The sequence below is a fragment of the Coenobita brevimanus genome, chromosome 27 (assembly GCF_032717465.1).
Source record: "Coenobita brevimanus isolate Jiangsu-jjx chromosome 27, ASM3271746v2, whole genome shotgun sequence".
Taxonomy (NCBI): domain Eukaryota; kingdom Metazoa; phylum Arthropoda; class Malacostraca; order Decapoda; family Coenobitidae; genus Coenobita; species Coenobita brevimanus.
In genome coordinates, this window is record NC_136980.1 from 10,761,078 (window position 1) to 10,786,614 (window position 25,537).

At 41.6% G+C, this 25,537-nt stretch overlaps 1 protein-coding gene across 1 annotated transcript in view; it reads right to left on the reverse strand.

The window, feature by feature from the left end:
* LOC145394439 (oplophorus-luciferin 2-monooxygenase non-catalytic subunit-like) overlaps positions 1-25,537 on the reverse strand; it is a 196,687-nt gene that overhangs the window by 117,657 nt on the left and 53,493 nt on the right. The window contains exon 3 of the mRNA XM_080268302.1: positions 21,465-21,620. Within this exon, the coding sequence (XP_080124428.1) occupies positions 21,465-21,620 (156 nt within the window). The remainder of the gene's footprint in view (positions 1-21,464; positions 21,621-25,537) is intronic.

The following is a 25,537-nucleotide window of genomic DNA, read 5'->3' on the forward strand; positions in this document are numbered from 1 at the left end:
GAACTGGATCATCTTCCTCTGATGATTTTGATGTGGCTAAAAATGTTAAAATTGTCCCTCCTTTTAATGAATCTGATTTAACAAAGTATTTTCAGTTGTTTGAGAGGGTAGCTACAGGTTTTAATTGGCCTAAGGAGTATTGGCCAGTACTCCTTCAAACTGTTCTCACCGGTAAAGCTCAAGTAACTTATGCATCTTTGCCTCAGGATCAGTCTCATAATTATGATGTAGTTAAGAGCTTGATTCTTAAGGCCTATGAGCTTGTTCCTGAAGCCTATAGAGTAAAATTTAGGACAACTTACAAGCAAGATAAGCAATCCCATGTTGAGTATGCAAAAATCAAAGAAGATCTGTTAGAGCAGTGGTTAAATTCTAAGAATGTGGAATCTGATTTTGGTAAATTTAAGCAGATGATTTTGCTGGAGGATTTCAAAAGGTGCATTTATAAAGATGTAAGCCTATATCTTGATGAGAAAAGAATAGATAATTTGCCTGATGCTGCAGTTTTAGCTGATGAGTATGTTCTCACTCACAAGAGATATTCTAGAGAAAAAGGGAAAGCTGAGAGTAAGTACGTTGCCTCTACTCAGAGTACAGGTAACAGGAAAGAGAATAAGGATGATGTTTCTCAGGAAGTAAATACCAGCTCCACCTCTAGATTTCAGAAAAGTAAATGTACTTATTGTAGTAAGCTTGGTCATACTACGGAGAGATGTTTCAGGAGACAGTGTGATGTGAACAAAAAGGAGACTTTAAATATTCAGTCAATTGGTCTAGTGTCCACTCTTGAGAGTTCCCAGAATTTTTTAACTGAGTTAACTGAACCTGCTTGAAGGGGTAACTTAAATTCTCATGATGGAGCTCCTCTTTTGAGCAGTAACGTGGGTGACACTCTCAAGAGTTCATGTGCTAATTTCCTGTCTGATGGTTTTGTCAGTCCTCTGGACAGTAGTGACAGGAAGTCAGTTCACATATATCGTGATACAGGTGCTTGCCAATCCATTATGCTGACCAGTGTTCTAGGCTCTAATGTTAATTCCTCTGATGAAACTGTAATCTTACAAGGTGTAGGGAATAATTATTTCTCTGTCCCTCTGTGCAGAGTGAATTTAGAGTCTGGTTTTGTTAATCATTCCGTTATGGTCGGGTTGGTTGAGACACTCCCAATGTCAGGTGTAACTTTCTTACTTGGAAATGATATTGGTGGAAGTCAAGTGTGTCCAGTTCCTCAGTTGTCTAGTGAGCCAGTGGCTGCGTCCCAGGATTGTGATGTCCCTGATGTGTTCCCTGCATGTGCTGTCACTAGGGCTAAGTCTAAAGTTACTGGTGATTTAGAGGATAATGATGATGATGATGTTATCCTAGCTGACACTTTTCTTGCTAATTTGGACCACTCACCAGATGAGGCAGTACCCCGTAGTGTTGATAATTTGTCTCGTCAAGAGTTGGTTGAGTTGCAGGTTGCTGACCCTGAGTTGAAAGGTCTAGCTAACTCTGCTTACAGTGAAGAAGAGTCAGCCGGTGCTTCTACTTGTTATTATGTAAAGTCAGGAGTACTTATGAGGAAGTGGAGACCCCCAACAGCATCAGCCGACTGTGAATGGGAGGTTGTACATCAAGTTGTCATCCCTCGTGTTTGTAGGCAGGATATCATAAGAGTGGCTCATGATTCCAGTTTGGCAGGACACCTTGGAGTGAGGAAGACTGTGGCACGCATTTTGAAACACTTCTACTGGCCAGGTATCTTCAGGGATGTTTCCTGGTATTGTAAGTCTTGTCACACCTGTCAAGTCGTGGGGAAGTGTAATCAGACCGAAAAGGTTGCACCTCTAGTTCCCATTCCTCCTTTTGAGGCGCCTTTCACCCGTGTGTTGGTGGATATTGTGGGCCCTCTTCCTAAGACTTCTTCAGGATTTTCTTATGTGTTGACCATGATTGATATGGCTACTCGTTATCCTGAAGCCATTCCACTTAGAAACATCTCAGCAAAAGAACGTGGTTTAGGAAATGCTAGGGTTCTTCACCAACTTTGGTCTGCCCAAGGAGGTACAGTCAGACCGGGGAAGTAATTTCATGTCAAATGTTTTCAAGCAGTCTCTGAAAGAGTTGGGCATCACCCAGATCACGTCTTCAGCTTACCATCCCCAGACCCAAGGAGCGTTGGAGAGATATCATCAAACACTTAAATCGATGCTCAAGAAATACTGTTTGGAACATCAGAAAGACTGGGATAAAGGTCTTCCATTCGTTGTGTTTGCCGCAAGAGAATCTCCAAATGAATCACTGGGCTTCTCACCTTTTGAACTACTGTTTGGCCATGAAGTAAGAGGACCCCTTAAGTTACTCAAGGAATGCTGGCTGTCGGAGGAAGATGACGTCAACCTGCTGGAGTATGTGATGAAGTTCAAAGAACGGCTGTCCACTGCTTTACAACTGGCGAGAGAGAATTTAGGAGCTGCTCAGAAGAAGATGAAGACTTGGTATGATAAGATGTCCAGGTTTCGCCACTTTCAGCCAGGAGATCAGGTTTTGATTCTGCTACCAGTTCATGGACAACCTCCTCAAGCCAAGTTTAGTGGCCCTTATTTCGTGGAGAAGAAACTCAGTGATGTCAACTATGTCATCGCCACACCAGATAGTAGAAAGAGCAAGCAACTATGCCACATCAACATGCTAAAGTTATATCACAGGCGGGACGAAAATAATCCAGTCTGCACTGTAGCTGTTCCACCCGAGTCTGCAAGTGAAGCTCTCCCATGCAGTATGAGCCTGAGTGATAGTTTGGGGAAGAATCCTGATATCATGAATGATCTCCAGACTAAGCTTTCTCATCTACCTCCTAAGGAAAGGCAGGAGTTTTCGGCATTACTGCAGGAGTACCCGCAAGTGTTCCGTGCCACTCCAGGAAGAACCACTGTGTTGATGCATGATGTCGATGTTGGAGACGCAAAGCCAATTAAATTGCCTCCTTACCGTGTGAACCCAGTGAAAGTTCCTCTCATCCAGAAGGAGCTTGGCTACCTGTTGGACCACAAGATGATTGAGCCCTGTCAGAGCGAGTGGAGTTCTCCTGTCACTCTGGTCCCTAAGCCAGGTGGGTCACAGCGGCTTTGCATTGACTACAGACGTGTTAATCAGATAACCAAAACAGACACTTACCCTCTCCCTCGTGTGGAAGATTGCATAGACAAGATCGGAAAGGCTAGGTACATAAGTAAGTTTGATTTGTTAAAGGGATACTGGCAAGTACCTATGACTGAACGTGCTAGGGAGATCTCATGTTTTGTAACACTAGGAAAGGCTTTTGCATGTTCTGTAATGCCGTATGGTATGAAGAATGCACGAGCCACATTTCAGAAGCTCATGAATGTTGTAACAGAGGGTTTGGCAGGGTGTGTTGTTTATATTGATGATGTATTAATCTTCAGTGACAACTGGAAAGATCACCTATGTTTGATCACGAGCGTGTTCTGCCTCAGTCCCCCCCTTCTACCGTTATAGTAGAGTAAGTCGTTCTCTCTGTTATTTAGAGCGGGATTGTCAACTCTTTGTCCCCATGGCTTCATTTGCGCGTCCTTCTTACAAGTTGTATCAAGCTCTGCCGGCCCCTATATAATGAGCTCAGTCTCTGCATCATTGCCACTTAGATCTGCTCCTCATTTTGTTCACATCTCTGTCCTCCCCTGTACAGATATTATTATTGTGAGTGCTCAAGAAATCTCCAAACATCTAGCAGCTGTGTGTAATTTGAGTATAACTGTTGTTGCATTTTTTCTTGTACTGTGTAGCATAGGGTTGATTCTTAGGCCTAGTGGGGTCTTTGTGATTAATGTGGGGTTTTATATCAGTCATTTTAAATAATATTTTGTATCTGTAATTATTTATCTTGCATTAACTGAGCATTATCTGGTATCTCATTTTATCAGGGCTGACTTAGATAAATTTACTCTTGCTAATTTCGTGTTAATAGAGGCTATTGCAGTTAACCATATATTTAACCTGTTTATTTGCCATTACATTATCCTTATGAGTCCTGAATGTTTTGTTGTTAGTTTGAGCATTAAACTTTAACTTGTAATTTTACCTAACTCTTTTGTTTTGAACCTGGAACTTTACGGGACAGTAGTGACTCTTATATTCTCACTTAAAGTGTAAGTTATCTTTCTCTGTTCCGTAAAAATATATATATATATATATATATATATATATATATATATATATATATTTATATATATATATATATATATATATATATATATATATATATATATATATATATATATATATATATATATTTATTTATTTATAGATAGATATACTTATATATATATATATATATATATATATTTATTTATTTATAGATAGATAGATAGATATAGATATTGATATATATATATCTGGAAATACCAGCCGCAGCAACTGGGGACATGACAACACCCCCAGGAGGTGACTACAGAGGGGTTCCGAGGGCGCACTCACCTTCCATGCGATATTGGCATATGTTTCATATGGCCGCATGCCTCTATTCCAAGGAGCGTGTACATTACCCTCCTGCTGAGCCAGCCCTCACCAGGACCGGTGTGGAGCTGAAAACCCAGCTCCTGGCAGTACCCCAGTGATGGCCTGTAGCTGCACACATAAAGAGATGGCCTGTAGCCACTCAAATACAGCGAAGGCCTGTAGCCACGCCTATAAAGTGATGGCCTGTAGCTGCACCATAAAGCGACGGCCTTTAGCCGTACCTATAAAGAGACAGCCTGTAGCTGCTCCAAGAGCTGCCCACCCCCCCTGCAGAACCAATGACGGCATGCAGCCACACTTGGGGAGAGAATGGTACGTCCCCTCTCCTTCTGCAGTAGCATTGAGGAGCTCAACACCAGTGATGATCGGCAGCTGCACCAGTAGTCAGGAGACGGCCTGTAGCCACTCCTCGCCTACATGTCACTCCTCAACAGGACACCGATGATGGCCTGTAGTCAAGCCCATGGATAGGTGACGGCCAGTAGCTGCACTTTGTCCATGGTCCCATCAGGAAGTCGGGACCTGGTGACGGTCGGTAGCTGCATCGACTGGAAAGGGACGGCCTGTAGCTGCCCTTCTCCTGTTGCCCACAGGACCTGGGCAACAGCCTGTAGCCATGCAAGGGAGAGACACCTTAAAAATCTCTCACCCCCTGTGACTTCATAACCTGATGGCGACCCTTGCTTAGCCTGCCCCTCCTGTGACAGAGTGAGTCGCGCCTCTACCTCTCCAACCCGAGGCAGCCCCCAGAAGGAGAACTTCGGTCTAGAGGACTTATGGAGTGGCCCTATGTTATCCCCGGGGGTATATGCCCTCCAGCTGGTGCCAGAGAGCAGAACCTGACGGACTCCTGCTGAAGGCAACACTGCAGTCTGACCCTGACAGAGGCACAACGGCAAGGAGACCACAGCCAATGGACCCTTGATGGCACCCCTAGTACCCCGGGGCATGACCCTCCCAGTCCCAAGCGATGGCGACACCCTTCCCCAACCCAGCACAGACAGGAGCGCCTGCAGGATTGTTCGGCTCCAGCCCAAGGGGTCAGACTCCCGTGCCCCGCCCCACCAGTGAGGGGCCCTTTACTACGCCCGACCCCAGTCCACGATGGGCAACAACACCCCTGCGTGTAATCATGTGGCCTCTGGTGGAGAAGACACCAGAGGGGCCCCCACCAACACCAGGCCAACACCCTCAAATCCCCGGGCCACCTCTGCCCGGCCCGAGCTCTCAACGATCCCCCACCAAACAGTGACTGTGCTATAAAAACTGAGCATAGTGCCCGTGTAGTGAATAGTGGAAATTGTGAGTGACCAAGACAGTGTTCCAACCATAAATACATAGACTGAGTATACCTGTCTACTCATATCAGAAACGCTGCTCCACCATTACTTAGTGTAAAGCAGGACACTAACATCTATCCTGTGAGATACATGCAGCCCTAGACTAAAGCTGTGTATAACCTCAAGCCAATTGTATTACAGTGTCTGTGCTATATCCTCGTGACTGTGAGTATCCTGCGGGATACAGATAATACAACTGGCAGTCCGAGTCCTGTCTAACACTCCCTGACATTGTATAGGGTACTGTGTGTCTTGTCTGTATTGTAAGGAAGGAAATTGTAATATACATGTAAGGTAGTTGCCCCAAGTTTTTATGCCCTGTTCCTCTTGTGGTGTATCCTAGCTCAGGTCCAGATAAAGAATCTGGCTATATCATATGTGTTCCTAAGATGGGAGGCCGACCTAAAAACACCTAGCATAGCACACACACAAATATGTATATATATATATTTATATATATATATATATATATATATATATATATATAAATATAATATATATATATATATATATATATATATATATATATATATATATATATATATATAAGTAAACCCTCAAAGATCCAGACTTCAAAGATCCGGATTCTCCGAAGATCCGAGCCATTTCTTGGCAAATTTTCAATTTAAAACATAGGCTACAAGATACATAATTTATTAATTATGATTTACAAAAAAAAATATTTGCACATTATTATACTCTCCTATTAACTTTATACTGTATTAAATTTAATTAAAATTTTATCGGTTCTCCGGTATCCTTTTGTGAGGCACGCACATGTGAATGGGGGGGGGGGAACGTGGCCTTGAGGGGAGAATGAGCTGAGGCAGTTGACCGAGTGTGAGTCGCAAGAACACATTGACCGAGTGAAAGCACAGTTTTCTTTCTTTAGTCTTCCACCATGGCTCCAAAGCGCAAACATACGGTGCTAACCATAGGTGAAAAACTTGAATTACCGGTACTAGAAAAATTAGAAAAAGGTGTACCAGTGTCTCGGTTAAGTGAGGAATATGGTGTTGCAAAACAAACAATCAGCTATATAAAGAGAAACAAAGCCAAGCTTCGTGGTTTTGCTGCCAAGGCAGGTGGAAGTGGAAGTGGAAGTGCTGGTCCCAGTTCCCAAGTGAAGCGTAAGATCGTTATGAGTGGACGCCATGTACAGTTAGAAGAGGCAGTACTGAAGTGGTATAACCAACAAATGTCCAGTGGTGTTGCTGTGTGGGGTACTGAACTGATGACGGTAGAAGAGCGTCTTGCAGCTCAGATGAATGTGACTGAATTTAAGGCTTCTGATGGGTGGCTATATCACTACAGGCACACTGCTCACATGTAGCAGACCTTGAAGATTCTGACTCTGATTAAGAAGTCAGAGGCACTCCCACAAGAACCTGAGGATGAACAACAGAAAGTGACACTTTGGGATGGTGAATATAAAAAATAACTTTGTTTTTATTTTGCATTAAGTTATACCTAAACTACCAAAAGTTATCTTTCATACGAGCAAATTTATATAATTTCTGGAAGGTCCGGATTTTTCGAGATCCGGACAGGGTTATAGTCCCAATTAGTCCGGATCTTTGAGGGTTTACTGTATATATATATATATATATATATATATATATATATATATATAATAAAGTGTTTCTGGGTATATGTATCTGTCTGTGCGTTTGTTCGTTTCTTTCACGAGAACGATAATAGATATCGGCCTAATTCTTTTTGCATTAGGCCAATGTAAATTCAGGGAGCGTCAGAAAAAAAAAAATGCCTGTTACACCAAACGCGACGGTGCAATATTGACTTATGACATGTGAAACTATGCGAAATATGTCTGTTCGTGTCTTTCACGAGAACGATAATAGATAATTATAAATATAGATATTATTATTATTATTATTATTATTGTTTTTTTTTTTACATTAGGTCTAGGTAAGTCTAGGAAATGTCAGAAAAAAAACTGCAGTCGCGCGCGACGAGATAGTGCGAAAATATCGGAAATTCATGAGGTGAAAATGTGCGAAAATAATTTCCTCTACTTTATAGTATGAACGGGTCACTGTCAGCTCAATATCTTATGGAAACAACGATAATGCAATCTGCAAACACTTTGTGATGGAAAGAGAATTAGTTAGACTTTAGTCATTACTATACCGATTTTTCGCTAATAAGGCCAAGAAGCCACGCCCACTTTCTGTGTCTGAAAACAGCTGATTGGTCCATACAAAATGTTCGTACAGCTGTCCATTTATTTGCATTAAATGAGTTGACAGTTCAGAAACAGACCAGACTTTCTCTACAGTAATGTTAATTATTCAGAGTATAACAATGCAAATTATTTCAGGGCATTAGCACGTTAGAGAGGATATTAAAAATGAAAAATAGGTGCCACAAACTCGAAGTCAAGGGTACATGTTTGTTTTCGAATGAAGGCTATTCACTATTTCTTTGATTGTAGCAAACGTAACGTAGGTACAAACAAATAACACCAAACATAAGGTACAATATTCAGTGAACTACAGTTTGTACGACAATATATATATATATATATATATATATATATATATATATATATATATATATATATATTGTTACGGAACAGAGAGAGATAATGAACACTTCAAGTGAGAATACTAAAATCACTACTGTCCCGCAACGTTCCAGGTTCAAAACAAAAGACTTAGGTAAAATTACAAGTTAAAGTTTAATGCTCAAACTAACAAGTAAACATTCAGGACTCATAAGGATAATGTAATGGCAAAAACAGGTTAAATATATGGTTAACTGGAATAGCCTCTATTAACACGAATTTAGCAAGAACAAATTTATCTAAGTCAGCCCTGATAAAATAAGAAAACCGGGTATTGCTCAGTTAAAGTAAGATATAATATTATCACAGATACAAAACACTACTCACACTGGCTGACTTCAAAAACCTTACATGAACCACAAAAAACTTTACCAGGCCTACGAATTAATGCCTTAGGCCATACAGCACAAGAAAAATGGTAACAACATTTATACTCAAATTATACAGCAGCTAGATGGCTGGAGACTTCCTGAGTACTCACAAAAATGATACACTATACAGGGGAGGACAGAGATGTGAACAAAATGAGGAGTAGATCTAAGTGGCAATTAATGCAGAGACTGAGCTCATTATATAGGGGCTGGCAGAGCTTGATATAACTTGTAAGAAGGACGCGCAAATGAAGCCATAGGGGACAAAGAGTTGACAATCCTGCTCTGAACAACAGAAAGAACGACTTTACTATAAGGGGGAGAAAGGGGGAGTGAGGTAGAACAAGCAAGCCTGGTCACTATGGAAGCCACGAGGCGAATTGTGATCAAACATGCAGCATACTGTACGTTAGAATTATACAAAGGATAATGAAATCATAGGCTATGTAACACCTCCCACAAAGAAAAAGAAATTTACAGAGGAAATTTCTTATTACTCTAAAACAATCTGTCCAAAGTCTAAATAAGCAATCTGCAATAACATTTTCTTTCTCCTTGACATGTTGTATGTCTAATGAATACTCCTGAAGAAGTAGACTCCATCTTGTCAATCTCTGATTTTTATCTTTAAACTTACTAAGAAATTTCAGTGGGTTATGATCGGTATAAATGACTATGGGGTCAAAACCAGAACACAAATAAAATGAAAAATGCTGTAAACCCAAACTCAAAGCCAAAAGCTCTTTCTCAATAGTTGAGTAGTTCTTTTGAGGTGGAGTCAACTTCTTACTGTAATATGATACAGGGTGTTCAATACCCTGATCATCCTCTTGCAGCAAAACAACCCCAGCTCCTGTATCACTTGTGTCAACAGCCATCTTACAAGGCTTAGCAAAATCTGGAGTAGCGAGCACTGGCTGACTTAATAGGATAGCTTTAAGTTTACTGAAAGAGGATTCACAGTTATCGGTCCAGACAAATTTAACTCCCTTTTTCAGTAGGTCTGTAAGTGGTGATACAAGAATTGAAAAGTTAAGAACAAATCTCCTGTACTAACCTACCATTCCCAAAAATCTTTGTAGCTCTTTCCTACTTTTAGGTCTGGGAAGATCACTTATAACCTGAACCTTAGCTCCTGGTGGTGCAACGTGTCCATCACCAATTACGTACCCAAGGTAACGAACTTTAGCTTGACCAAACTCACACTTTGATAAATTAGCTACAAGATTAGCCTGAACCAAAAAATCAAGAAATTTACTGACATGGCATAGGTGATCTTTCCAGTTGTCACTGAAGATTAATACATCATCAATATAAACAACACACCCTGCCAAACCCTTTGTTACAACATTCATGAGCTTCTGAAAAGTGGCTGGTGCATTCTTCATACCATATGGCATTACAGAACATGCAAAAGTCTTTCCTAGTGTTACAAAACATGAGATCTCCCTAGCACGTTCTGTCAAAGGTACTTGTCAGTATCCCTTTAACAAATCAAACTTACTTATGTACCTAGCCTTTCTGATCTTGTCTATGCAATCTTCCACGCGAGGGAGAGGGTAAGTTTTGGTTATCTGATTAACACGTCTGTAGTCGATGCAAAGCCGCTGTGACCCACCTGGCTTAGGGACTAGAGTGACAGGAGAACTCCACTCGCCCTGACAGGGCTCAATCATCTTGTGGTCCAACAGGTAGCCAAGCTCCGTCTGGATGAGAGGAACTATCACTGGGTTCACACGGTAAGGAGGCGTTTAATTGGCTTTGCGTCTCCAACATCGACATCATGCATCAACACAGTGGTTCTTCCTGGAGTGGCACGGAACACTTGCGAATACTCCTGCAGTAATGCCGAAAACTCCTGCCTTTCCTCGGGAGGTAGATGAGAAAGCTTAGTCTGGAGATCATTCATGATATCAGGATTCTTCCCCAAACTATCACTCAGGCTCATACTGCATGGGAGAACTTCACTTCCAGACTCGGATGGAACAGCTACAGTGCAGACTGGGTTATTTTCGTCCCGCCTGTGATATAACTTTAGCATGTTGATGTGACAAAGTTGCTTGTTCTTTCTACGATCTGGTGTGGCGATGACATAGTTGACATCACTGAGTTTCTTCTCCACGAAATAAGGACCACTAAACTTGGCTTGAAGAGGTTGCCCATGCACCGGTAGCAGAATCAGAACCTGATCTCCTGGCTGAAAATGGCGTTACCTGGACTTCTTATCATACCAAGTCTTCTTCTTCTCCTGAGCAGCTCCTAAATTCTCTCTCGCCAGCTGTAAAGCAGTGGACAGCCGTTCTTTGAACTTCATCACATACTCCAGCAGGTTGACGTCATCTTCCTCCGACAGCCAGCACTCCTTGAGTAGCTTAAGGGGTCCTCTTACTTCATGGCCAAACAGTAGTTCAAAGGGTGAGAAGCCCAGTAATTCATTTGAAGATTCTCTTGCGGCAAATACAACGAATGGAAGACCTTTATCCCAGTCTTTCTGATGTTCCAAACAGTATTTCCTGAGCATCGATTGAGTGTTTGATGATATCTCTCCAACGCTCCTTGGGTCTGGGGATGGTAAGCTGAAGACGTGATCTGGGTGATGCCCAACTCCTTCAGAGACTGCTTGAAAACATTTGACATGAAATTACTTCCCCGGTCTGACTGTACCTCCTTGGGCAGACCAAACTTGGTGAAGAACCCTAGCATTTCCTTAACCACGTTCTTTGCTGAGATATTTCTAATTGGAACGGCTTCAGGATAACGAGTAGCCATATCAATCAGGGTCAACACATAAGAAAATCCTGAAGAAGTCTTAGGAAGAGGGCCCACAATATCCACCAACACACGGGTGAATGGCGCCTCAAAAGGAGGAATGGGAACTAGAGGTGCAACCTTTTCGGTCTGATTACACTTACCCACAACTTGACAGGTGTGACAAGACTTACAATACCAGGAAACATCTCTGAAGATACCTGGCCAGTAGAAGTGTTTCAAAATGCGTGCCACAGTCTTCCTCACTCCAAGGTGTCCTGCCAAACTGGAATCATGAGCCACTCTAATGATATCCTGCCTACAAACACGAGGGATGACAACTTGATGTACAACCTCCCATTCACAGTCAGCTGATGCTGTTGGGGGTCTCCACTTTCTTATAAGTACTCCTGACCTTATATAACAACAAGTAGAAGCACCAGCTGACTCTTCCTCACTGCAAGCAGAGTTAGCTAGACCTTTGAACTCAGGGTCAGCAACCTGCAACTCAACCAACTCTTGACGAGACAAATTATCAACACTACGGGGTACTGCCTCAACTGGTGAGTGGTCCAAATTAGCAAGAAAAGTGTCAGCTAGGATAACATCATCATCATCATTATCCTCTAAGTCACCAGTAACTTTAGACTTAGCCCTAGTGACAGCACATGCAGAGAACACATCAGGGATATCACAATCCTGGGTCACAGTCACTGGCTCACTAGACAACTGAGGAGCTGGACACACTTGACTTTCACCAATATCATTTCCAAGTAAGAAAGTTACACCTGACATTGGGAGTGTCTCAACCAACCCAACCATAAAGGAACCATTAACAAAACCAGACTCTAAATTCACTCTGCACAGAGGGACAGAGAAGTAATTATTCCCTACACCTTGTAAGATTACAGTTTCATCAGAGGAATTAACATTAGAGCCTAGAACACTGGTCAGCATAAGGGATTGGCAAGTACCTGTATCACGATATATTTTAACTGATTTCCTGTTATTACTGTCCAGAGGACTGACAAAGCCATCAGACAGGAAATTAGCACATGAATTATTGAGAGTGTCACCTACGTTACTGCTCAAAAGAGGAGCTTCATCATAAGAATTTAATTTACCCCTCAAAGCAGGTTCAGTTAACTCGGTTAAAGAATTCTGGGAACTCTCACGGGTGGACACTAGACCAATTGACTGAATATTTAAAGACTCCTTTTTGTTCACATCACGCTGTCTCCTGAAACATTTCTCCGCAGTATGACCAAGCTTACTACAATAAGTACATTTACTTTTCTGAAATCTAGAGGTGGAGCTGGTATTTACTTCCTGAGAAACATCATCTTGATTCTCTTTCCTGTTACCTGTACTCTGAGTAGAGGCAACGTACTTACTCTCAGCTTCCCCTTTTTCTTTAGAATATCTCTTGTGAGTGAGAACATACTCACCAGCTAAAACTGCAGCATCAGACAAATTATCTATTCTTTTCTCATCAAGATATAGGCTTACATCTTTATTAATACACCTTTTGAAGTCCTCCAGCAAAATCATCTGCTTAAATTTATCAAAATCAGAATTTACATTCTTAGAATTTAACCACTGCTCTAACAGATCTTCTTTGATTTTTGCATACTCAACATGGGATTGCTTATCTTGCTTATAAGTTGTCCTAAATTTTACTCTATAGGCTTCAGGAACAAGCTCATAGGCCTTAAGAATCAAGCTCTTAACTACATCATAATTATCAGATTGATCCTGAGGCAAAGATGCATAAGTTACTTGAGCTTTACCGGTGAGAACACTCTGTAGGAGTACAGGCCAATACTTCTTGGGCCAATTAAAACCTGAAGCTACCCTCTCAAACAACTGAAAATACTTTGTTAAATCAGATTCATTAAAAGGAGGGACAAGTTTAACATTTTTAGCCACATCAAATTCATCAGAGCTAGATGATCCAGTTCCACTTTGTTTCATGCGATACTCATGGTCTGCCTGAATCCTAGCAATTTCAATTTGTGCCTGTGCCTCCTGAATACGAGCCTGAGACTCAGCCTCCTTAGCACGAGCCTCCTGCAGGGCTAGCTGTAACTTAGCTATTTCAATCTGCGTTTGCTCATCTGGACGAGTTACATTAAACAAGCTTTTATTAATCATGTCAGCAATTTGATCTTTAGACTGATGAGAGCGAACAGCAATTCCCAATTGTTGAGCAACAATCTTAAGTTCATTCTGTGTTGTTTTCTACATCACACACTGTTTACACATTTGACAAAAAATCTTTGGCTTCATCAAGAGTAGTAATAGTAGACATCATGAATAAATCACAGTCACAAAATATCAAGCAATATCCTTATGATAATATCCTGAATATCCTGATAAGAGGTCGCCAAATTTATGTTACGGAACAGAGAGAGATAATGAACACTTCAAGTGAGAATACTAAAATCACTACTGTCCCGCAACGTTCCAGGTTCAAAACAAAAGACTTAGGTAAAATTACAAGTTAAAGTTTAATGCTCAAACTAACAACTAAACATTCAGGACTCATAAGGATAATGTAATGGTAAAAACAGGTTAAATATATGGTTAACTGCAATACCCTCTATTAACACGAATTTAGCAAGAACAAATTTATCTAAGTCAGCCCTGATAAAATGAGAAAACCGGGTAATGCTCAGTTAAAGTAAGATATAATATTATCACAGATACAAAACACTACTGACACTGGCTGACTTCAAAAACCTTATATGAACCACAAAAAACTTTACCAGGCCTACGAATTAATGCCTTAGGCCATACAGTACAAGAAAAATGGTAACAACACTTATACTCAAATTATACAGCAGCTAGATGGCTGGAGACTTCCTGAGCACTCACAAAAATAATAATACACTATACAGGGGAGGACAGAGATGTGAACAAAATGAGGAGTATATCTAAGTGGCAATTAATGCAGAGACTGAGCTCATTATATAAGGGCCGGCAGAGCTTGATACAACTTGTAAGAAGGACGCGCAAATGAAGCCATAGGGGACAAAGAGTTGACAATCCTGCTCTGAACAACAGAAAGAACGACTTATTGTACTATAAGGGGGAGAAGGGGGGAGTGAGGTAGAACACGCAAGCCTGGTCACTATGGAAGCCACGAGGCGAATCGTGATCAAACATGCAGCATACTGTACGTTAGGATTATACAAAGGATGATGAAATCATAGGCTATGTAACAATATATATATATATATATATATATATACCAAATCATTGTATAACTCATAAAACTCATATATAAGCTGAGTCCACGGGGAGGAAAAGGAACAGCTACAGTGATGACGGTTTTCAAATGTAGATTTTTCTGCTGCTCATATTATAAATATCTTTGTAAGCAATGTATCGCAAAGTTAAACAGGCACCTTGCCCTCCTTACTCACCACCCTGCTGCTCTGTCTCTCTCTCTCTCTCTCTCTCTCTCTCTCTCTCTCTCTTTCCATGATGAGCATGGGTGTATCACTGCATCCCGGTACTATAGGCTACATACACGCTCATTGTCGTTACAACCACACGTATTCATATAGGTAACCATTAATTATATGGACTTCATAATTATAAGCTACTATGCATTTTAAAGTACAGAATAGGCTTACTGGTACTGCAGTATACAGAATGTAACTGTGTAATAAAAGAAATTAAGGAAACTATCAGGGTTTGACCCTTCACAGCTGAGAGATGGCATCAGCTGACTAGTGGTACATTCAGTTTCCCGCCGAGTGACTGGCTGTTCCCCTGAGCATTGTACCTCCCCTAGGACGGCTATAATGATATTGACTTTTATCAGTTAATGATTTGGGATATAACTAGACTATACTCACTGTACTTCACCGACTATTGTACTCTGTGTTTGGTGTCATTTGTTTGTAGTAAATTTACATTTGATACAAAACAAATAAATAGTGAAAAAGGTTCATTCAAAAACGAATAATACCCTTGACTTCAACAGTTTATGATACACATTTACCCTTTTTTTTAGCACCTTCTGTGAAATGCTAATTCCTTCGTTTTATATTTGAAATACCGGCTGTGGCAACTCAGGGCACCACCATACCCCAAGGAGGAGACTACAGAGAGGGTATATGGCGCGCACGCCACGTCCATGCAATACAGATATAAGTCCCACTTGGCCGCATACCCCTATTCCTCGGAGTGCGCCTGGCGTGACCACCCCAGTCTGAGTTAACTACTTATCGGCCAAGCTAGCTCTCACTAGGATCAGGGTGGAGCAGAAAATACAGCTCCAAGCAGCACCCCAGCAACGGCCGGCAGCCACACAAACCAAGAGATGGCCTGTAGCCGCTCTAATAACCAGGAGACAGCCTGTAGCCACTCCAATAATAAGGGAACGCCCTGTAGCCACACCCTTCTGAAGGCTGGCAGCCACACACAAAAAAGGCAACGGCCTGTAGCCGTGCCTCCAAAAAGGAGATGCCCTGTAGCTGCTCAAACCCCCTGCAGAACCCGTGACGGCCTCAAGCCACACGTGTAGAGAGAATGGTACACCCTCTCTCTTTCTGCAGTTGCCTCAGAGGGCACGACACTGGCAACGGCCTGTAGCTGCGCCAGTAGGCAGGAGACGGCCTGTAGCTGCTCCTTGCCTACACGTCTCTGTCCAAATGGGACTTCGGTGACGGCCTGTAGTTGCCCTTACAGTCAAGCGATGGCCTGTAGCCGAGCTTCATCTGCGGTCCCATCAGGGAGTCGGGCCCCGGTGACGGCTGGTAGCTGCACCGACAGCGAAGGGACGGCCTGTAGCCACCCTCCGTGTGTTGCCCATGGGACCTCAGCAACGGCCGGTAGCCACACCAGGGAGGGTTGCCACCAAAGTCCCTTGCCCCCTGTGACTCCACAACGTGAGGGCGACCAGCTATCAGCCCTGCCTACCGACGGGAGCACAGGTCGTATCTTTGTCCACTCGGACCGAGGCAACCTCCAGGAGGAGGACCTCCACCCCAAGGACTGGTGGAGAGGCCCGGTGTTATCCCGGGGGTTGTTCTCCATCCGGTCAGCCCCCAAGGAGGACCCCCACCTGACGGACTCCTGCTGAGAGTGACGCCGCAGCCCAACCCTGACGGTGGTGCAGCAGGAAGGAGACCGCAGCCGACGGACCCTCAAGGCGCCCCCAGGTCCCTGGGACGAGCCCTCTCCCCTCCCTGACGAAGGCGATGCCCTTCCCCCACCAGGCGCCTGTGGGAGCGCCTCCAGAACCTGTTTGGCCCCAGCCCTGAGGGCCAGACCCCAGTCCCCAGCCCCGACAGTGAGGTGCCCTTCATCACGCCCAACCATAGCCCTTGACGAGAGACGACGCCCCTGCAAGTTGTCCCTTGGCCGCAGGCGAAGGAACTCCTGAAGGGACTCCACCTACTCCAGGCCAACAACTATGAATCCCCAGGCCTTCCCCCTTCCCCCTTGCCTGATCAGTGGTTGTGATACATAGTCCCCACAGACAGAAAGTCAGAGGCAAAGACCGTGCAGTGCAGATAAGCAGTGAATTCCAGTGCCAGTGAAAAAAATGCTTGTGACAATGCATACCCACCTTGTGCAGAACGAGAAGCAAAACTCGGTGTCATAATAATAACTCATGAGACAGTACATATCCACCTTGTGTAAACCGAGAGGTAAAATCCGGTGACAGTATAATATATATATATATATATATATATATATATATATATATATATATCCTACGATCGAGAATCGGTGTCAGTGTCAGAATAAGGACTCTTGAACTATCCCGTGCACAATAAAACCTATATTTTACCCTCTCACTGTGAAACGAGCCTCACATACAAGGGCTGTGAAACTGCGTATTACCTCTTTACCCAGACTGAGCCCATTGCCTATCTTGTATCCTGCGCGATACACGAAACCCATCTCCCAGCCCGTGCACTATCGTGTGAATGGTCTTCCCGTTCTGTAGCAGAGAATTTGTTAGTATACGTGTAAGGTTGTTGCCCTGTTTTTATGCCCTGTTCCTCTTATACTGTCGAAGCGCCGGTCTAGAGAGGGATTCCAGCTGCATCCCAGGCATTCTTAGGGCGGGAAGCTGACCTAAAAACGCCTAGCATAACAATATTGATTTTTATTTTCTTTATTATTAACATTACTAAAGAATAGTACAGGCTTGATTACAAACTGAGAACACATTTAGTATGATTACACGAACATTTGATATGAACCAATCACCAGCTTCCACAGAAAGCTGGCGTGGCTTCTATGCCTTAGTAACGTAAAATCAGTATAACCCAGTAATACTATCTCAATTGACCCCCTGGATTTGGATTTTCCTTACTCCTTTTCAGTCCCTTGTTTGCATGGTTTATATATCCCGTTCATACAGCACTGTCGGCATCACCGTTCCTTTGTAGATACGCATCATTTGAAGAAACACTAAACATTCCTTCCACACAATTTTTAGCGTCCCTTATATACCCAGCAATTCTCGTATTCTATGACGAAATTCAAGTCTCTGAATTCCATCACCTGTTGTTTCGAATCTAGCTACCTAAAACACTTGATCTTTTCCAGTTCCTCTTCTTTAAAACGTATTTTCAAATTTTTCTGCTCCACCTCTTTATAAAGGCTCATGACTGCCTTTTTTTTTTTTTTTGTACACTTTCAACTTCCTCCTTTTACAGGCAAAACACATCTATAATCCAACCATACCTTTTACATCAGACCATTTACTCTCTCACCTTTGCACCCAGACATTCTTCAGTCCTTTGACAAAAACCTTACCAGCAGTTAAAGGCTTCGTTCCCATCCCATACATTAACAAGCACCAGAAGTCGCTGCTGTCAACTGCCATAAGCCTACTACAAGCTCATAAAATGCATCCAAATTATTTATCATGCATATTTCTCAAAGCCAGCAGCTGAAACACACACCCTGCCACATCTAAAATCTGCCAGTTCCTCCCTAACACGGCATTCGGCTTTGTTACGTTTCTTTTTAATGCACCATTTTCTAGTGTCCTTAACATACCTATTCCCCTAAACTATGAATAATCCCTTTTGCCAGACCTTGCCTTTATGCAACGGATCAATACATGCACCTCGCCAGTCTTGTGGTACGTTGAGACCTTTGAGTAACGATTGCACAATGATTATTATCGACAATATGCAGTTAATTTGTTTTAGTTTATTCTCGTTCCTCCACGATCACCACTCTTCCTACAACCATCCTCTTTCTCCTTGTTGGAAGTTGCCTCTCACCTCTCCTCCCTCCATTCCCCCCACCCCCTCAATCTTCTCCACTCGTCCTTACCTCTCTCTCTCTCTCTCTCTCTCTCTCTCTCTCTCTCTTTTACAGCACACTGCCTCGTACTTGCCTTCAGTACCACCTCTGCTGGCAAATCCGACATCTTTCTCGTATCATTTCTCCTCATTGCGGCAGTTCATATAATTCAGTTTTTCTCTGCAATTTGCATCTTATTTTGGTGTTTCTTTTTTTTCTGTTGAGGCTAGTGTCAATGCCATACAAGCTGACTCAACACTTGTTCTTGTTGGTTTTTGCTTTTAGAGGATAAAGCTACAGTCGCATAGTGATGAAATTGCTTTTTCTTGCCAATGTGCCTGAATTTCGTAAATTGTTTTAAGGGTAACATGACGAAAATGGCAGTCATTTGTACCGAATCTGATTTTAATTTTTCTTATAGATACCAAAATCATTATGGAAAAAAAAAATTAACGTGGGATATCTGTTCAGTTGATTTTTTAAACTTTAGTAACAAATCCTTTATCTTCAAATTTCTTTACACATTTTATAATGTTTCATGTTGTTAGGATAAAGTGCAGAAAAAAATGAAAAGCCATGAAAGATGATGCGGAATCACAAATGTAGTAGACCATTTTCTCCCTTTATTCCTCCTTTCAGAAGATAGCTTTACTATAAGAATATGATGAATAATGAAATTATATCCCTGTGAGTCCTCGTAACTGTGGTTTGGAGATTTGATTATTGTTGCTTTTTTTTTTTTTACAGTTGTAGCCAAATAATAAACCTTCTCTTAATGGTACGGTAGTTCATATATTTTAAAAGAATCACTAAGGATGGCTTCTGGTTCCCTTCATAACCATTTCTCACATAAAATTGATGGATACCAGAGAATTTATTTTTTACATTCCTGCCCACACTCTCTCACTTTTCTTCTCTTTTCTCCCCTAACTCCTCTTAACTCCATTCACAGTCTTCGAACTCGCACCCTCCATGATGATCGTCTCATGCTGTTAAACAGACAGAATATCTGGGTAAAGAAATTTGGTAGAAAATAAGTGGTACGGCAGTATACGTTCCTTGCTAATGCTTGGCCCTAACTTCCAGTACCACTTTTCTAAGCCAGACATATGATATTCATTTTACTTATTTTCCCCATGAGATACGCCAAATAAATTCAAATTTTAACAGAGTTTAGTATACTGAATATACTGAGTAAATAGGGAGAAGCTCTCAGTGTTTATTGCAATACTGATGTCCAGCACATTATCGTACAAGCACCAGACTCACAGAAAATTCCTGACGCTCCGAGGGACAGTGATATTTTATGATACGAAGTTTGATTAGTTGACTTAAATTTTTATATTTCAGGAGTCTTACTCGCTCAACTTTTTCCCAGTTCTTCTCTCTCCATTACCTCCAGTTGCCTTTCTCCGTGCTGCTGCACCTGCGTGTATCCTTTAAACTTCCACATTTGACTTAGTATCGACTTTCTCTGTGCAACGCCCCCTAAATAAGCAACACTTTCCACTTGCTGCATTTGTTTGCCTTCCATCACCACGATATTTAATACTTCCTGCCCATCAGCTTTCATTTATACAGTTTTCTCAGTGCCCTGTGTCCTGTATCCTGAAGAACTCATTCAACTCCTCCAGCATCATCGCAGATCCTTGTGTCAATGGCTACTACCTTCAAATCTTCAAGGTACAGGACTTTCCATAATACCTCTGCTACACTGGACTTTCTATTCGCTTCCTCCACAGCTAGGATAAGCAAATATGGAATCAGAACACTACCTGTCTCTGGCTGTTCGCTTCTTCCCTCTCCCCCCAATTTTTTAACACTTGCTTTTCCTCTCTACACTTCATTTTTATTAACCCATTTGCGCCAAGTGTCCTGAGTATAGGATGCAACTGGGCATCTGCAAAAGTTAATAAAGAAGGGAACCCCGAGACAGGAACCAATGAGCTTCGCGACTATGAACCAATAAGCGGAAAGCAGTACGCTGTGTACCCTTCCAGCACAATCCCTCACACAGGAACCCTAAGAGCTAATGGGATAAGTTTTTTCGCCTCCTCTCTTATTACATACATCCAGTGACTTAACCATGTGGATTCACACCAAGGAGCTCGATAATTGTTCAACTCATCGTTCATATCTTTTTCTCTTCATCTCCCTTATCTCTCTTTTGATGTCATTCTCTCCTATACGTCTTCCTCTCGTTTTTTTTTTCTTTCTTGCATATATTGCACTGTTACCACAATCTCTCTCTCTCTCTCTCTCTCTCTCTCTCTCTCTCCCTCTAGGTTTTATTTTTTTTCACTTTCTCATTCCACCACTCACTACCCTTTGTCCTTTGTCTTTTACCCACACTCCTCATACCACACACTTCTTTAGCATACCTATGTACAGCTTGATCGAACTTCATTCTTCTGCTGCCACTGTTAATATACTCTTACTCTTGCTTGTATATTTTATGAATTTAAGTGCATAACCATCGTCAACGGGTTACAACATGAATATTATTTTTAAATCTCCTCCCAGTCTAACGAAAGCTGGATTCATGCGGGGAACGTCGATGAAAATAATCTAACTTGCACCCATTCCATCTCTATTATATTCAGGCCAACTTACCAGGGAATGCGTCAGGAGCTACGTAGCTCAGTTCATTGTAGCCAACATCAACCAGACTTACAGTAGATGAACACTGGATGGCTTCCGCCTCCAACGTTTTAAAGTGGTTGTTGCCGAGGCCGAGGTTTCTCAGTTGTCCTAGCGGCTCAAACGTGCCTGAAACACAGATACGGATCTATTGTACCAAGAGGATTGCGTGCCGACAAACAGGAATTGTTGTCTGTGTAGTAAATACATCATTCATGCAAATGCAGTTGTTGATGAATCTCCTTCTTTACGGTACTCAGTTATTTACTTTTGTTAATGTCATACAGATTTTCGCAACTTGTGGGCAACTGCTCGCAATGATGCATCTAGGCAAACCAATATATCACTGTATTCAGTGCTTTAAAACAATGAAATGTATGTTTCTGCTCTAATAGGCCTTCTAAATTAACCACTTCAGCACACAAGAGTTTTTTTTTATTCTTGTTACTATCAGACAGTTTTATTCGTCTTAGGATAGTACCACTGTAGAACAAAGGGGTGAGACTACACCTGACCATCCTGTTAGAAAACATTCTCCCTAAAGTGATTAAAATCTTGTTGAGATAGCAGCAATAAAAGATGACCTTGGGCTGGAAAGGTTCAAACTATTTTTGTTACACATATAGGAAGTGGCATTCGGGTGAATTTATAAAACTGCAGTTAGCGGCAATCATCATTATGTCATGTATGTCCCTTAGGCTGGTATTCTCGCTGGTTAAGTAAGCTCCCTAACACCTTTTTCTATCTATCTATCTATCTTTCTATCTATCTATTGCAAGAAGCCTCAATCCCGTATGGGGTGGCCACAAACAAAACGCCTCCATGTCACGCTGTCCAATGTCACTTCACAGCCTTTTCGATTTATTTTGCTTATTACACCTTACTGTCCAATTTTATGTTTTATGAAGCCTTTAAGCATCGCCATACTATGCATAAGTAACGTACAAAAGGATATTAACCGGATATATACCCCCCGGAAAATAAGGAAGAGGTGTTAGGAAACCTCCTTACCTGAAGAAAATACGAACCCAAGAATGACAGCTGTTTCAGTACAATTTCATAGCCATTTAATTGGGGGAAACTGAGAAATACTATTTTTAGGTGGCAATTGAATTTAAACAAATGCAAAGCAGTATTCTGAGGATCTAATATCAAAAGAACAGTACAAGAAGGACGACTTAAACGAAGATTTACTGTACAGTATGGTGCTGAAGAAGGACTCCCTCCATCTGAGGCACGATATACCCGAGCGGCTTCTATGCCTGACTAATCAAACGCCCCTTAATTCCATCCCTACCCCTGAAAGGAGTATGGTGGACTGCTGCGGAAGGACAGCCAAAGCCTACAATCAACCGGCTTTGTGCTTCATATAAACCTAGGGCTATTGCTACTACTACTACTACTACTACTACTAATACTAATACTACTGGTGCTGCTGCTGCTGTCGCTGCTGCCGGTAAGCCTTCCGTAGTCCGGACAACTATTTACCTGAAAGAGTCATTGGAGTTCGAGAATTTTTTCACTGTCATCACTGGCATCCTCATGACTCGGACAGCTCGACTAATCTATTCCGTCTGACTCCAAACTAGTCTTCTTAGCTGAGAGCAAGTCATATGGGCCTAAGAGTGTTGACAAGTTTGGCCTCACGCCAGTCTATGTATAACGGTTGCGACTTGAATTAAGTGGAACTGATGAAGGGTGGTCAGTGCTAAAGTGCATTTTATGTTGGTTCATGTGTGTAGGCAGTATGAGTATACTTTTTCATATGTCGATATGTTTATGACCAAATTCCTAATATTGAAGGAACACGTCAGAATCTAGCCTAATCAATTTACAAAATATGTAAAAGAATGAATAATTGGAAACATTTGACGGAAACAACTTGATCCATTCTTCATGAACAACTACTATTTCTCTTACTCAACATTTCCTCCATTCGTGTCTCGTAAACTTTGTCACATTCTTATTTATATGACGCTATTGAGGGCTTTGGGTCTTCCTAAGTAATGACTTAGATCAGTGAGGCTGTAATGGGATCTCCTTAACCTCAAGTGACTGCATTCATGTTCTGCCTGAAAATATTTGTCAAATAGTTTATATGTTTGGCACAGTTTTTACGAAAATATATTTCCTTCAACCAAGGATTACTGACATACAAATGATTTCAACAGGAGAATTTCAAAGTCTTTTTGTTTGAGTAGTATCCTATTAAAAACTAGAAAGCACTCAGAGAACGAATACCTCCGCCACTGCCATTGCACTATTCGGATCCGGATCCGCCCTAAAATTCACTTATTCTTTCTTGGCCATGACCCACCCTTCCACAAAATTTCATTGAAATTTATGGAGAACTTTTGGAGGTATCATGTGAACAAACAAAAAAATTCTTGGATCCGGATCACAACCAAAATCTAATGGACTGTTCCTTGGGCCATACCCTACCCCTCCAAAATATTTCAGCAAAATCCGTTCATAACTTTTTGAGTAATCCTGCTGACAAACAAAAAGACAAACAAATCAACGCAGGCAAAAACATAACCTCCTTGGCAGAGGTAAAAATTGCTGCTCTTAGCATAGTAAGCAGACCAAATAAGGCAACTCTGAATGGCTTTAAGGATCCCCCACAAATATTTTATCCTGTCAAGTATTAGCCACTGCACAGCATGTGGAGATAGTCTACCCAAATGAAAAGTGATGAGGCATTGTAGTCTTACGCCCTTGCATTGAAAAACAGACAAAAAAAAAAACTGTGACTAGTCCTCTATGTGGAGGGAGAATGACAACAAAACCTTGCTGACCAAGAATGAATCATACAAGTGTTTATAGAGAAACAAGTGCATGTGGCAGATGAGGAGTTGCATTGAGCATAAAGAGTGCTGGACATTCATCAATAAATCTGAGTGGCAGAGCTGCCCAGTTATACAAATGCCCCTCAGCGACCTTTTCACTCCCCGAGAAGAGGTTAGTGGGCTACAGCGTCAGCACAAAGCCACACTTCCTGTACATGCCCAATGTTCCTTCTAAAGGGTATGCTGATACTTAGGGACACTACTGCACTTTCGTTTTACTCCATCTTCCTGGAGACAATGAGACCAGCAATTGTCCCACCAACATACACTTACCCAACGTGCAAATCACTTATTACATGCAGACATTGGTCACTCAAGTGAAATCGTTGCAAAGAATGATTTCACCCTGCCTGCACTACTTTTCCCCTTCTCCCGCTGTACGAGTAGACAGTATTTCATAGTAGGTACGTGGCTGCAGCAACACTCATAACAATAAGCCACACATAAAACATCAGAAGCAGACACCAAAGATTTTAAGGCTAAGAAGGAACGGAATTAGCACAAAGACAATTGAACGAAAATTCATCTTTCAAATACACACAATATCGACATAGCACCGGTGCAAGGGCCTAAGCTGAACAGAGCACATAGCAGCCAGGAGGCAGATTTCATGTTTTGTAGAAATAACTTTGCTCATTCCAGATTCTCTCTCTCTCTCTCTCTCTCTCTCTCTCTCTCTCTCTATATATATATATATATATATAGAGAGAGAGAGAGAGAGAGAGAGAGAGAGAGAGAGAGAGAGAGAGATCTATATATCTATATATATATAGAGAGAGAGAGAGAGAGAGAGATCTATATATCTATATATATATAGAGAGAGAGAGAGAGAGAGAGAGATATATATATATATATATATATATAGAGAGAGAGAGAGAGAGAGAGAGAGAGAGAGAGAGAGAGAGATCTATATATATATATATATATAGATATATATCTATCTATCTATCTATCTATATATATATATATATATATATATATATGTTCCGAAACAAGCATAGCATCTCCTTTTTCGCATGTGAAAAATACAAACGAATCACTCTTTGGTCATAATTTGTCAATATTTGATCACCGGAAGTTTGTCGGATCAAGTAACCCTATGTGATATACTTTTTCAAGAGAACGGTAGAAAACATCGAAATTTACCATTGAAAAATTATGGGAACTTCATCGTTTCTAGCATTGTCTAGAAGATAA